General features: G+C 41.0%; 1 protein-coding gene across 19 annotated transcripts in view; it reads right to left on the reverse strand.

Moving 5' to 3' along the window:
- Window positions 1-15,128, reverse strand: part of UBAP2 (ubiquitin associated protein 2) — a 134,146-nt gene that overhangs the window by 59,444 nt on the left and 59,574 nt on the right. For 12 of the 19 annotated variants that reach the window (XM_064578987.1, XM_064578986.1, XM_064578981.1 and 9 more), the window contains 3 exons: window positions 13,545-13,655; window positions 5,729-5,879; window positions 4,143-4,265 (listed from right to left, as the gene is read on the reverse strand). In XM_064578987.1, coding sequence (XP_064435057.1) covers window positions 4,143-4,265; window positions 5,729-5,879; window positions 13,545-13,655 — 385 coding nt within the window. The remainder of the gene's footprint in view (window positions 1-4,142; window positions 4,266-5,728; window positions 5,880-13,544; window positions 13,656-15,128) is intronic. The other 7 variants (XM_064578990.1, XM_064578999.1, XM_064578997.1 and 4 more) reach the window with 2 other exon arrangements.

Genomic DNA, 15,128 nt, shown 5'->3' on the forward strand with positions numbered 1-15,128 from the left:
TCTTGATCTCAAGGTTTTAAGTTCAAGTCCCATTTTAGGTGTAGAGATTACTTAAAAAATAAAATCTATTAAAAAAAGGATTAGGTATTGAATTAGGGATTTTAAAGCAAGCCAGAATCATTTTATCAGATTTTACTTGCTTTGGCTCCTTCAATTCAGAGTGTCTCATAATAACAGTTCCAAGCAGACATGGTTTCAGGGTGACCCACTAGTTAAGTCCTTACATCTTTTCATAAAGAAAAGCGATTTATGTCCACCTCTAATATTTAAAAAAAAAAATGAATCCTTGAAAAAGGAAGGAGGCAAGAAGACAGATAACCAGCCTACTATCCACTTTGACTCTTTCCCTTCCTCCCTTCATCTCCCTGAAGAACCTGGGTCCCAGAATAGGTAGAAGTAGTTCAAATCCTGACCATGTACAAGTAATCTGCCTTTCTCAAGACTCATGTTCTCTCATCGGTAAAATGAGAATACTACCAGCAGCAACAATAATCCTCAGACGTCTTACTGGGGGAATTAAAGCAAAGTACATGTAAATTACAAGTAAAAGGCCTACTACACAATAAACACCCACAGTAAATATTAGCTATTATTAATTATTCCATTTTTGTCCAACTCACAAAGAGAAAAACATTCTGTAGATAGGTAACTCTGAAGTCTTAGGTAAGTACCCCAAAACAGGCCTAGCTAGAGCTCTTAACATTGCAGAGACCAAGCAAGGCCCAATGCTGTCCCTGAGCAGACTACTCTTGTCACAAAGAAAATCAAGAATGGAATTACATATGCTGCAATCCTCATCTTCAATTCCAAGAGAATTCTTTTAAAAACGAAACCATAGGGGCACCTGGGTGGCTCAGTCGGTTGAGCACCAGCTCTTGATTTCAGCTCGGGTTGTGATCTCAGGGTTGTGGGATTGAGCCCCGTGTCGTGCTTCACACTCAGCGCAGAGTATTGGGATGTTCTGCTGGGATTTTCTACCTCTCCCTCTACCCCTTCCCAAGCCTGCTCACACGTGCTCTAAGAAATAAAATCTTTTTTAAAAATGAAATTAAAGGGGTGCCTGGGTGGCTCAGTTGGTTGAGCGACTGCCTTCGGCTCAGGTCATGATCCTGGAGTCCCTGGATCGAGTCCCGCATCAGGCTCCCTGCTCAGCGGGGAGTCTGCTTCTCCCTCTGGCTCCGCCCCTCCCCCTGCTCATGCTCACGCTCTCTCAAATAAATAAATAAATATCTTTAAAAAAAAAAAAAATGAAATGAAATTGGGGCGCCTGGGTGACTCAGTCGTTAAGCGTCTGCCTTCGGCTCAGGTCATGATCCCAGGGTCCTGGGATCGAACCCCGCATCGGACTCCCTGCTCAGCGGGAAGCCTGCTTCTCCCTCTCCCACTCCCCCTGCTTGCGTTCCCTCTCTCACTGTCTCTCTCTCTGTCAAATAAATAAATAAAATCTTTAAAAAAAAAAAATTAAATTAAAAAAAAGAAAAACTAAACCATAAAAACCAAGATAGGGATTATGTTCAGAAATGCAGTTAACCTAATACCTACTAATAAATAAACTCACTAAAAATGGACAACTCATTCATTAACCTAAACACCACTAAAAAAATTAAAAGGAAAACATAAACAGGTCTTCTGATGCAGTGCAATATAGAATACATAACCTCCTCTATGCTTACCCAAAAAACTGAGCTTGAATCTAATCTTTAAAGCTAACTTACATTTACAGTAAATAAGGGGGCTAAAGAAATAAGCTAAGTGACACCACAAGAAACAAAAAGACCAATGCATAATGTGAAACATAATACCTAAAGGACAAGTAATATGGTTCTGACAACAAATCAATGGTAAGGAGAAAAAAGGGGAGGTACAAAGAAGTTAGGAAGAATATACTCTAGATTAAAGAGAATCAAAATATGTAATGTATGAATCTTGTTTCAATCCTGATTCAAAGAAATCAACTATGAAAAGACATTTTTTAAGTAATCAGGAAAATTTATACATGGGTTAAATATTAGATGATACCAAAAGTTTACTATGACTTTTTGAGCTGTTAAAATAGCATTATGGGGCGCCTGAGTGGCTCAGTTGGTTAAGCGACTGCCTTCGGCTCAGGTCATGATCCCAGGGTCCTGGGATCGAGTCCCGCATCGGGCTCCCTGCTCAGCAGGGAGTCTGCTTCTCCCTCTGACCCTCCCCCCTCTTGTGCTCTGTCTCTAAAATAAATAAATAAAATCTTTAAAAAATAATAAAATAAAATAAAATAAAATAGCATTATGATTATATATGAAAGTGTCTACCTTTTTCAGAGGTGCTTACCATAGTAATTAGGGGTAAAGTGACCCAAAATATCTACTTTAAAATTTTTTGCAGTGAAGGAAGGTAGGAAAGATCTATAAAACCAATATGGCTAAAATCTTTAAGTGTTGTTGACTAAGAAGGAGAGGACATGTGGTTCAACTAACTATTCTCTCCACTTCGTCTAAATTTGGAATTGATCATAATTTTAAAAGGCTAGAAAAGGGAATTAAAATTGGTTAGATGGGGTCGCCTGGGTGGCTCAGTCAGTTAGGCATCTGTCTTTGGCTCAGGTCATGATCCCAGCGTCCTAGTATCCAGCCCCACATCGGGCTCCCTGTTCAGTGGAGAGCCTGCTTCTCACCCTCACCCTCGGCCTGCCACTTCCCCTGCTTGTGCGCTCAAGCGCTCTTTCCCCCTCTCTCTGTCAAATAAATAATTCTAATCTTATTTTGACTCTGCTGGGCAAATCAGTACATAGTTTTGCCTTCTCTGATCTCTGGATATCATTTACCTTTGGCAAATATAGTATTTTAGTAAATGATAGTTGAATGAACAGCAAAGGGAGTTGGTACTATACATATTGCCTATGTTCTTTTTTTAATTTAAATTTTTAGGTAATTAATGTACAGTGCCTACATTACTTCTATGCTTAATAATATTGCTGATCAAAAATTCTGCCACTATGAACTGCTCATGAAGAGAACAGTCACAACTGCATTTAATAATACATCAAACAGAGGTTCCTGGCTGGCTTGGTCTGTAGAGAATGAGACTCCTGATCTCTGGGGTTGTGAGGGTGTGAGTTTAAGCCCCACGTTGGGTGCAGAGATTACTTAAAAATAAAATCTTGAAAAGAAAAATGAAATAAAATGGATCAAACAACATGTTAGTTCGGGTAACCCATCCACTGAACCAAAGCAGTATCTACATATTACCATCGTGTATCTTGATTTTATGACCCTGAGAAAATTCAGTAACAACTCTAAAGTATACGAAATTACATTATTAAAGTGGCTTAATGACATCCCAAGTTAATAAATGTTAAGAAATGATCACTAACAGAAAATATTGAGGGATGGGAAAGAGAGCTAATGAATGGGAAAATACGTTTAAGTTTAAAACCAGTATCATATGGGGGCGCCTGGGTAGCTCAGTCGGTTAAGCGTCTGCCTTCGGCTCAGGTCATGATCCCAAGGTCCTGGGATCGAGCCCCACATCGGGATCCCTGCTCCACGGGAAGCCTGCTTCTCCCTCTCCCACTCCCACTGCTTGTGTTCCCTTTCTCACTGTGTCTCTCTCTTTCAAATAAGTAAAATCTTAAAAAATAAATAAATAAATAAATAAATAAAACCAGTATCACATGGGTAAAACACATCTATTAAAGTCCAACAGAGGGGCGCCTGGGTGGCTTAGTCGTTGAGCGTCTGCCTTCGGCTCAGGTCATGATCCGAGAGTCCTGGGATCGAGCCCCTGCTCAGTGGGAAGCCTGCTTCTCCCTCTCCCACTCCCCCTGCTTGTGTTCCCTCTCTCACTGTGTCTCTCTCTGTCAAATAAATAAATAAAATCTTTAAAAAAAAAAGTCCAACAGAGAAAAATTTAATGATTGTTTGATCAGAGCGTCAAGTTTTAAATTATTCATTTAAAGGGCTTTCTCAGATCAGGTGAAACCAACCAGTAAGTTTTCTCAAAATTATGTAAATGCAAACACTTCATTCATAGTCATCAACAAACCAACCAAAGATTGCAGAAGACCCACCCGTCTCTCAGAGCACACTGCCATGCCTATACCAATAGCCTGTCTCCTCCTTCCATTCAAAAGCATCTCCTTCTCCCTTATTCTATCTTACCTCTGCCACGAGCTCGCTTGCCACGGTCGGAAGCCTTGTCCCCTTGGTTGCAATCAATTCCATTCTCTTCGCCTCTAACTACGGGAGAAAAGAGCACCTCTTGTACATAATTGTACATAAGAGCTATCAAAGGCAAGGACAAAAAAATTTTAACAAAAGGGATCAGAAAATGGTAAAAACAAAACCAAGTAAAAGTGGCTGAAAAACTGATGACAGCACATTGCTTAATTTGTAGGCGAAAATTCTGTAAGGAAATAAAAATGATGTACCACTCTTTCTTTCTTCTAGCTGGACTTGCCCACCCCTAAAGCAAGTTTGCTTCAAAAAGCCACATTTGTTATGCAGCTGTACGTAATACACACCAAAACTGGCTCACTGGTTAGGTTCGAAGCCTGGAAAGGCCTAGAGTAGCAAAACAACAATACCAAGGAAATAACGAGTTGCTAAAAAAATTAGTGTTAGAGACAGGTTTTCCCAAGATGCTATCCAGAATATGCCAGCAGAGTCTTATCTTCTCCTCATACCTATATTGGAATTAATGACTCTATATAATACATAAATTTTGAGAACAGCTTGCTCTCCTCACCTCTTTCATGGCCTAGCCTAAATCCATGAGTTGTCAATGTTATCCCATGTGAGTGCCTTCCTTGGCCACTCCATTTAACTTTGTCAATCCCTTCCCTAAAACCACCATCTTGCTGCCTCTGTTTTTCCCCCACAGTATAATTTCCACATATAACATCATTAAAATACTGTAATATTACTGCAAAACATGTTAACTTCTCTTTCTTATTGTTACATCTCACTCTACCTCCATTAAAAGTTTTAGGAGGACAGGGGTGCCTGGGTGGCTCAGACGTTAAGCATCTGCCTTCGGCTCAGGTCATGATCCCAGAGTCCTGGGATGGAGCGCCACATCGGGCTCCCTGCTCCCCGGGAAGCCTGCTTCTCCCTCTGCCACTCCCCCTGCTTATGTTCCCTCTCTCGCTGTGTCTCTCTCTGTCGAATAAATAAATAAAATCTTAAAAAAAAAAAAAAAAGTTTTAGGAGGACAAAGATTTGTTTTTTCATTGCTCTATGCCTATTAGAGTACCTGCCACATAGTAGGTACTCAGTAAACATCTGTGGAATAAATACACTAGTAAAGTTTCTAAGATGGTATGTCTGCACATAAGGTTGTGTTGTTATGGGTAATAATGCCAAAATATGGGTCAAATGAAAGGACTGAGAAAAAATCTTCCCTATTCGACAACCTCCCTCTTAATCTAACCCTTGCCTATTACAATGAGTATCCATTAAGTAGGAAGAATAAACAGCATTATCTATCAGTGAATGAAAATCCTCCTTTAAAATTAGAGGGTATACTTGATAAATAACAGAAGGCAGTCTTAAAACACACAATACACCTACCTACAGCCAAGGCAAGTGCTAATATAAAACTGCATCAGTTACGGTTCAGCTGTAGCTCATTATTAAGTGTTACCTATAAAAACACACACTGCATTGAGGCACTAGATTTATGGGCATTCGATGGACCACTCTTTCAGCTTTTCAGTGTGCACAAAAATTTTTTGAAATGTACTTACACTCTCTCCCACGATTGCCACCTCTTCCTTTCCGGTTGTTTCCACGTCCACGATTTATTTCTCTCTCACTTCTCTTCTCTCTATTCTCTTTGTTTTCTGAACTTTCTTTTACAAAATTCTTCTTCTTTCCCCCTACAGTCTCCCATGAAGTCTACCAAGATAAGAGTGGTCATTCAGAGTTGTTATCAAAGTGTATACAATTAAAAAGGATATGTGCATATATACCTTTCAGACCTAATAACCCATGCCTTGCAGCTCACTTGCCAACATTTTAATTATTATCCATATAGTTCTACTTTCTGATGAAAAAGACAGCAGATCTCTTGCTAAGCTCCTGTTGCCATATACAGCACAAAAGACTACAGCAACTAGCTGAATTAACAACACACTATATGTTGTCCCACCACAGAGCCTTTTCCTGTGCTGATTTAAAAATAAAAGGTCGGGGGCGCCTGGGTGGCTCAGTCGTTGGGCATCTGCCTTCGGCTCGGGTCGTGATCCCAGGGTCCTGGGATCGAGTACCACATCGGGCTCCCTACTCGGCAGGAAGCCTGCTTCTCCCTCTCCCACTCCCCCTGCTTGTGTTCCTGCTCTCGCTAACTCTCTGTCAAATAAATAAATAAAATCTTTTTAAAAAATAAAATAAAATAAATAAAATAAAATAAAATAAAAATAAAAGGTCAGGGCGCCTGGGTGGCTCAGATGGTTAAGCGTCCACCTTCAGCTCAGGTCATGATCCCAGAGTCCTGGGATCAAGCCCCGCATCGGGCTCCCTGCTCAGCGGGGAGCCTGCTTCTCCCTCTCCTTCTATTGCTCCCCCTGCTTGTGCTCTCTCGCTCTGTCAAATAAATAAATGAAATCTTTTAAAAAGAGGGGCGCCTGGATGGTTCAGTCAGTTAAGCATCTGTCTGCCTCCAGCTGGGTCATGACCCGGGGTCCTGGGATCAAGTCCCACGTCGGGATCCCTGCTCGGCAAGGAGCCTGCATCTCCCCTGCCTGCCATTCCCCCTGCTTGTGCTTGCTCCATCTCTCTTTCTCTTTCTCTCTGTCAAATAAATAAATAAAGTCTTCAAAAAAAAAAAAAATCCTTTAAAAATAAAAAATAAAAATAAAAGGTAATTTCCCCAAGCTCCCACACTATGCCACCTCCACCTACCTCAGCAGGCCTTAAACCTATGAATAAGTAGATTAGCTCAAAGAATACAAAATTACATTAAAGTCCTTCCCTAAAACCTCAGGAATAACTTGCTCTATTCAGTTAACCAAAGTAACCATCTAAAAAAATTTAACGGTAGGCAAATAAAATCAGGGATTATTTTTTTAAACTAAGTGACCAAAATTTCAACCTCAAAGACGTGTTTCTAATGAGAAGTCAAATAACAACCTTCTCTGCCTCTCCTCTAATGATGATTCAAAACAAATCATATATATATATAAACTGCTGATAAAAGAACACTTCGTTCTTGTGAAAATAATTGGTATTAGGATATCAATAAAGGTACATTACTGAGCAATCTCCAAACTGACGCATTTGTTTCTTTTTACTTTGTCATCATCTACCTCATTTCACAAGAGATTTGAAGTGACTCAATCCCAAAATAAGACCAGTAACTATTTTAAGCTTAAAAAAATCTTAGGAACAAAAGGAAATTACTAATATTGTATATCCAAATAAACATAAGCACTAGAAATTAATAAACTAAAATTAAAGAAACATAGCTGAATTACTTCCAAAACAGTGGAGGCCAGATTTAAAACACCTTTTTTTTTTTTAAAGATTTTATTTATTTGCCAGAGAGAGACATGGCGAGAGAGGGAACACAAGCAGGGGGAGTGGGAGAGGGAGAAGCAGGCTTTCCACCAAGCAGGAAGCCCGATGTGGGACTTGATCCCAGGACCCTGGGACCATGACCTGAGCCAACAGCAGATGCTTAACGACTGAGCCACCCAGGCGCCCCTAAAACACATTTTTTTTAATTTTTTTATTTTTTTTTAAAGATTTTATTTATTTATTTGAGAGAGAGAGAATGAGAGAGACAGAGAGCCCATGAGAGGGGGGAGGGTCAGAGGGAGAAGCAGGCTCCCTGCCAAGCAGGGAGCCCGATACGGGACTCGATCCAGGGACTCCAGGATCATGACCTGAGCCGAAGGCAGTCGCTTAACCAACTGAGCCACCCAGGCGCCCTAGAAAGAATTTTTTTAACATCTACAAGCCTCTACTCAACCCATGTATTTAGTTACATATAAAATCATTAGATGTGAAAAAAATACTAAAACAAGTTGTTTTCCAACTATAAGCTTTTATCAATAGTTTTTAAAAATCAACAACTGACAGTTACAGCAGAATAATCTGGTATATTCACTTCTGGTGAATACTGATCTATTCTAATCTTCCTACAAGCCTACCTAGGAATAATAATACCCAAACTTTAATTAGTTCACAGCTTTTGACCCAGCAATTCTATTTCCAGGCCTTTATTCAAAGGAAATACGCCTCAATTGGTCAAGAATTTGCCTTCGGCTCAGGTCATGATCCTGGGACCTTGGGCCCTGGGATGGGGCCAGCATTGGGCTTCTCCCTCTCTGCTTCTCCCTCTCCCTCTGCCTCTCCCTTCCACTCATGCTGTCGTGCATGCGTGCATACTCTCTAATAAGTAAAATCTTTAGAAAAAAAGTTATCCAGGTGTACACAGAAACAGATCCATGATATAAGTATAGCAAGCTAACCAACTGTGTAAAAAATAGGATTACATTTTTTAGTTCAAAGAGAAGCCCATGTGTGTGTATGTATACATATATATATGTATATACTGAAAAAAGGAGTTATCTAAATGAGGATGTTTAATTTAATTTTTTATCATTCTGCATTACTTTTTTTTTTTAAGATTTTATTTATTTGAGAGAGAGACCGTGAGCGCACACAGAGGGACAGGGAGAAGCAGATGCCCTGCCAAGCGCAAAGGCCAATGTAGGGCTCGATCCGAGGACCCTGAGATCATGACCTGAGCCGAAGGCAGATGCTCAACTGACTGAGGCACCCAGGCACCCCTCTGCATTGCTTTTTTAATTACAGGAAACAATAAAGCTTATTTATTCCAGAGAAATAATTCTGCAATGTACAAACTCAATTATGCTTGCTAATATGAATAAACAAGACACCTATGCAAGACAGAATCCTGTCCTCTTAGGTTAACAAGACAAAAAGTAAAAGTCCTAGAAAAATTACACATGGTATAGTCAGCACAGGTGCATATGTATACAACTTATATTGTCTTTTTTTTTTTTTTTTAAGATTTATTTGCGAGAGAGAGAGCGCACGAGCACAAGCAGGGTGAAGGGCAGAGGGAGAAGCAGACTCCCCACGAAGCAGGGAGCCCGATGGGGGACTCAATCCCAGGAATCCGGGAAAATGACCTGAGCCGAAGACAGACACTTAATCGACTTGAGCACCCAGGCGCCCCAGTATGTGAAACGTTTGAGAAAAACATCTTACCCCATTTCATTCAGCAAAGGACACCCATAAGTAAGTCTTGGGCTTGTGAAATCTACAAGACTGACAACAGCTTATTTGTGGGAGAAAGTAAGGAGAGCAAACTTAAGGGGCAACTGGTCTAATGCCACTGTAAATGCTAAAGAGAGTATCGCACACTTGACACAACAGTCTGTGAGCATGCACACAAGCTTTCAACATAAACCAAATAATTATAAAAGATTTTCAACTGAACTTCTGACAACCTTTGTCATCTGTATTTGGCCACTTGCAGAATAGGTCTTGAAGAAACTCTAAGAGGAAGAATGGTCCTCCCAGACACTACATTTAGTAATCAGAAAAGCAGCTTTCCAGGCCAGCTAATTAAAAATCACTCTCCCGGGGCGCCTGGGTGGCTCAGTCGTTAAGCGTCTGCCTTCGGCTCAGGTCATGATCCCAGGGTCCTGGGATCGAGCCCCGCATCGGGCTCCCTGCTCCACGGGAAGCCTGCTTCTCCCTCTCACACTCCCCTTGCTTGTGTTCCCTCTCTCGCTGCCTCTCTCTCTGTCAAATAAATAAATAAAATCTTTAAAAAAAAAAATCACTCTCCCACCTCTTATTTGCCAACACAAATTACTTTTTTAAAAAGAGTACATTAATGCAAGAGACTGATATTTCAGAACTATTCTGTGACTAAAAATAGCATTATAATGAAATAAAAGGTTTATTAGTACTTATGATCATGTTCAATGTTTTCCTTTGTGACAGCTCCTCTAACATGAGAAAGACAAACTCATCCTTAAAATTATCATGGACAGGGCACCTGGGTGGCTCAGATGGTTAAGCGTCTGCCTTCGGCTCAGGTCATGATCCTAGGGTCCTGGGATCGAGCCCCGCATCAGGCTCCCTGCTAGGTGGGGAGCCTGCTTCTCCCTCTGCCTCTGCCCCCCTCTCTCTCTCTCTCTGACTCTCATGAATAAATAAAATATTAAAAAAAAAAAATTATCATGGACAATTACTCCTAACATTTTTTTTTTTCAAAGTAATAATTTTGTTTCAGGGGCGCCTGGGTGGCTCAGTTGGTTAAGCGGCTGCATTCAGCTCAGGTCATGATCCTAGGGTCCTGGGATCAAGCCCTGCATCTGGCGCCCTACATCTGGCTCCCTGCTCAGTGGTAGCCTGCTTCTCCCTCTCCCTCTGTCCTTCACCTGCTTGGGCTCTCTCTCTCTCTCGATCCCTCCCCCTCAAATAAATAAATAAAATCTTTAAAATAATAATAATAAGGGACACCTGAGTGGCTCAGTCGGTTGAGCGTCTGCCTTCAGCTCAGGTCACGGTCCCATGGTCCCTGGGATCTAGTCCCACATCGGGCTCCCTGCTCGGCAGGAAGCCTGCTTCTCCCTCTCCCACTCCCCTTGCTTGTGTTCCCTCTCTCTCTCTGTCAAAGAAAGAAAGAAAGAAATCTTTAAATAATAATAATAATAATATTAATAATAATTTTGTTTCAGAAGATCCTGGCACAAAAAGGACAAAATTTGTTTGCTTTCATGGTTTAAATGTTCTTGCTACTGGCAACCCTATAGTATTTATTTTGTCTAGCACCTCCACTCCAATGAACTCTATCCTAGTCAGGGGAAGATATTCCTTACAGCTGCTTAGCCATGGCTCCTACAGACAGCAATCAGGTAGGGGACAAGACAAACACTATGGAAGTATGATCCTAAACAAACCAGAGTTTCAAAAGGACTTTTCCTCTGCCTCTCCATTTCTACCACAGCCTTCTCATCTCTCAACCAGCATACACCTTTTGTGTCTGTATTCAGGACCTAATTTGCTGTTTTCTGATCTATGAAGAAACCAAACTAGATCCTAAATCACTACATGATTTCCAGATTCAAGGTAACCAAAGATATGTTCTTTATCATTCAAACTTCTTCGGTTGGACTACCTCCTTTGGGTTCAGTCCCAAAGGATCATAAGATGTTAAAACTCAGTAAAACACAGAGAACTGGACATTCACTTAAGACTTAAAAATTCAGGGGCGCCTGGGTGGCTCAGTCGTTAAGCGTCTGCCTTCGGCTCAGGTCATGATCCCAGGGTCCTGGGATCGAGCCCCGCATCGGGCTCCCTGCTCTGCAGGAAGCCTGCTTCTCCCTCCCCCACTCCCCCTGCTTGTGTTCCCTCTCTCGCTGTGTCTCTCTGTGAAATAAATAAATAAAATCTTTAAAATCTTAAAAAAAAAACAAAACAAAGACTTAAAACTTCAGCCCACTACCACAGAAAAAGAATGAAGTCAGCTAGAGCTAAAGGAAAGGCAACACAGAGTAGTATCCTGACCTACCTACAACATATAAAAAGAAAACAGGCCCTCCAATTAACAGTTTGGAAATATTTCACTTATTCACAGTGATTTTATGAAGGAGGTAGTTTAGGGGCACCTGGGTGGCTCAGTCAGTTAAGCATCCAATTCTTGATTGTGGCTCGGGTCATGATCTCAGGGTTGTGAGATCGAGCCCTGAGTCAGGCTCTGCACTGGTATGGATCCTATTTAAGATTCTCTCTCTCCCTCTCCCCTATGTCTCTCCCCCACTCTCTCCCTCTCTACAAAAAAAAACAAGACAAAAACAAAAACTGAGAGCCATTCTATACCACATCCATTAGCAATGAGGTAAACACATTCCCCATATTTAATAAAACACAGAAAATATAAGCCTAAGTATCAGCAGACAAAAACTATTCAAAATTTTATTTCGTCACTTAACATGATGTACTTACCCAACAGACAGACTAGTGTTATCTTGCATGGAATTTTACCCACAGATACTGCTATACTCAAATAGTGAAATACTATCCCAAACATCTGATTTTTTTTAATTATGTAACTCATTCTTTTTATTTCATATTAAATAAAGATACTTCTGAGCTTGTCACAACAGTTCATTTTTATATAGCCTGTCCCTAATACAGCCTTATCCTTAAAAATGAGAACCTGAGGGGCGCCTGGGTGGCTCAGTTGGTTAAGCAACTGCCTTCGGCTCAGGTCATGGTCCTGGAGTCCAGGGATCGAGTCCCACATCGGGCTCCCTGCTCAGCGGGGAGTCTGCTTCTCCCTCTGACCCTCCTCCCTCTCCTGCTCTCTCTCATTCTCTCTCTCAAATAAATAAATAAAATCTAAAAAAAAAAAAAAGAGAGAACCTGATTAAACCTGAACACTGACAGGAAGGCACTTTTGGTTTTGTTCATCTTTATACCCCATTTTAAGGAGAATCATTATTTTGTTTTAATCTGTTTTGAAATGGTGCTTTGAAAATACAAATGAGGGGCGCCTGGGTGGCTTAGTCAGTTGGCAACTGCCTTCGGCTCACTGTCCTGGGGATCAAGTGCCACATTGGGCTCCCTGCTCAGCGGGGAGTCTGTTGCTCCCTCTCCCTCTGCCCCTCCCTCTGCTTGTGCTCACTCTCTCAAATTAGTTAATTAATTAAAAAAGAAAATACAAATGAAAAACTGCACATGGTGCCTGGGTGGCTCAGTTGGTTAAGCAGCTGCCTTCGGTTCAGGTCATGATCCCACAGACCTAGGATCAAGCCCCGAGTTGGACTCCCTGCTCTGCTTCTCCCTCTCTCTCTAACCCTCCCCTCACTTCTGCTCTCTCTCTCTCACTCACACTCTCTCTCGAATGAATAAAATCTTATAAAGAAAAAAAGAGAAAAGGAAAGAAAAGAAAAGAAAAACAGTGTGCAATCTCAATGCAGAAATCAAGAGATTGGGGCTGAGAACTGCCTAGTGTGGCTTTAGTTATATCTTCCTAAAATAAAAAGGATAAGCTTTAGTGTGCCTGCATCCTCAAAATTTACTAAGCTTAAAAACAACAACACCTTTCTTTCTTATTTTATCTGTCAAATGGTCATGAAAATGTGTCTGTAAAATATTCACACATAAGCAAATAGATACACCAGCAAATTCTGGTTTTCTGTTAGTCTAGAGATATAAGGAGTAGTAAAGAGATGACAATTGAGAGGAAGAAACATGAGCAGAGTAGCCAAGGGAAGTTTTTCAGGTGGTGAAAATGTCCACAGGCCCAAAGAATTTGGGAACTGTGTAAGACTGGAGCAGATGACCAAGTTCACTTTCCAGTCTTCAGATTCTACAACTTCATGAAGAAACCGTATGTAACAGAAACAGTCATTTCAGGTTAGTGTTCTTTCTGGTCTTAAAACAAACATGGAATGGAACCCATAATGCCCTCCAACCCCACCCCAAAAAAGGTGAAGTCCAAAATGCAATATGGAATTGGAGATAAACCTTAGCACTGCAAATCAATTAATAATACTTATTAATAATTCTTACCGTGTCTGAATTCCCTTCCAGCAATATATTGATAGCTTTGTTCACATCTCCATTACAGTCATGTAGGGCCACTATGCATTCATCCTGATTTTTCCCCGTCACTTCCATAAGCTGTTGAAATTATAAGAATATGGTTAAGGGGACCCCAAAGTGGCACATGATATCAACTTTAAGATTCTTTTTTTTTTCTTTTTTTTTCAGATTTTCTTTATTTGAGAGAGAGGGAGAGAGAGCACAGCAGGGGGAGCAGCAGGCAGAGGGAGAGGGAGAAGCAGGTCCCCCACCGAGCAGGGAGCCAGAGGTGGGGCTCGATCCCAAGTCCCCGGGATCATGACCTGAGCCGAAGACAGATATTCAGCTGACTGAACCACCCAGGCACCCCTAAGATTCTTCTATTTACAAACAGAAATTACACAATCCTTCCACATGAAGATGGCCTCCTTCCATACTCTGAGCTTATAATGCAAGAACAGGTTTCCCTGCTTTTTGTGACCATCACTTGTCTTTTCATCAATACAGAAGAGTCAAATGACAGATCAACTCACCTCCAAGATGACCAAGTATCAGATTATTAATCAGCAGTATACACATACATATATACCAACATTCTCCGCATACTCATAATCAGCTCTGACTACTCCAACTTAGTTCAGTGGCCTGGGATTCCCAAAATTCGCAACTACTCAAATAATAAGTGTATGTGGCCACCATTAACTGAACATCCAGTCCAACTATTTTGTACAAAGAAAACAATCCCTAGGTGGTTTATCATTGCTTGGATTAGAACACTCCACATACTTGTAAGTGACAACACCCAAAGGTCTCACAAGTGCAATTCTACAACTATCACAAACTCACTCCTAGACATAGTACTTGTGCAAGCAGCTTCAACAGCGTGCTATGTTTGAAGTAATGAAAGAAATCCCCTTGGTACATTCTCTTTAACAAGGGAGATTAAGCTACTTGGCATTTTCAACACAAATACAATCACAAATTAGGTACAAGTTTCTCAATTATTAGCGAACAAATGTATAATTTAAGTATCTCTTGTGTTTTTACACACATTTAACTGTTTTAGTATGTACCACCTGTTCAAAACGGTTTGATGCCAATATGTGAAGTGATTTTTCTGTGGTCAAAAAACTAATAGGAAGGCCTATCCAGAATCCAGGTATCCTGATTTCATAACTAGAGCTCTTTGCACTATACCACTCTCTGCTTTCTTCCCTGCATTGCACAGTGGAAGTTCTACACGCACTACAGCTTTCCAGTCCTTTGGTCTTTGGATATCGACTAGCGTCAGTTTTTATCAGTGTGTGTATTAACCCAATACCTGTAATATGCAAGTGATAAGATGAACATTATCAAAATTACCCCCCAGTGACTGGATTAGTAAGAGATCAAACTGAAGTTTAGGTCCATTTCTGTATCAGTTAGGGAGGACGTTAGGTTTGAGGTTGGTGTCGAGGAGAATAACTACCATGACTTCCAGTGCTTTGACGAAACCTCAGATGCGAGGCCTTCTGGCCAAGCGCCTGTGATTTCATATTGTTGGAGCGTTCACTGTAGCCCTGGGGGTTGCAG

Source organism: Mirounga angustirostris, unplaced genomic scaffold, assembly GCF_029215605.1.
Source record: "Mirounga angustirostris isolate CCGP_5_RB_7025 unplaced genomic scaffold, mMirAng1.0.hap1 SCAF_15, whole genome shotgun sequence".
Lineage (NCBI taxonomy): Eukaryota > Metazoa > Chordata > Mammalia > Carnivora > Phocidae > Mirounga > Mirounga angustirostris.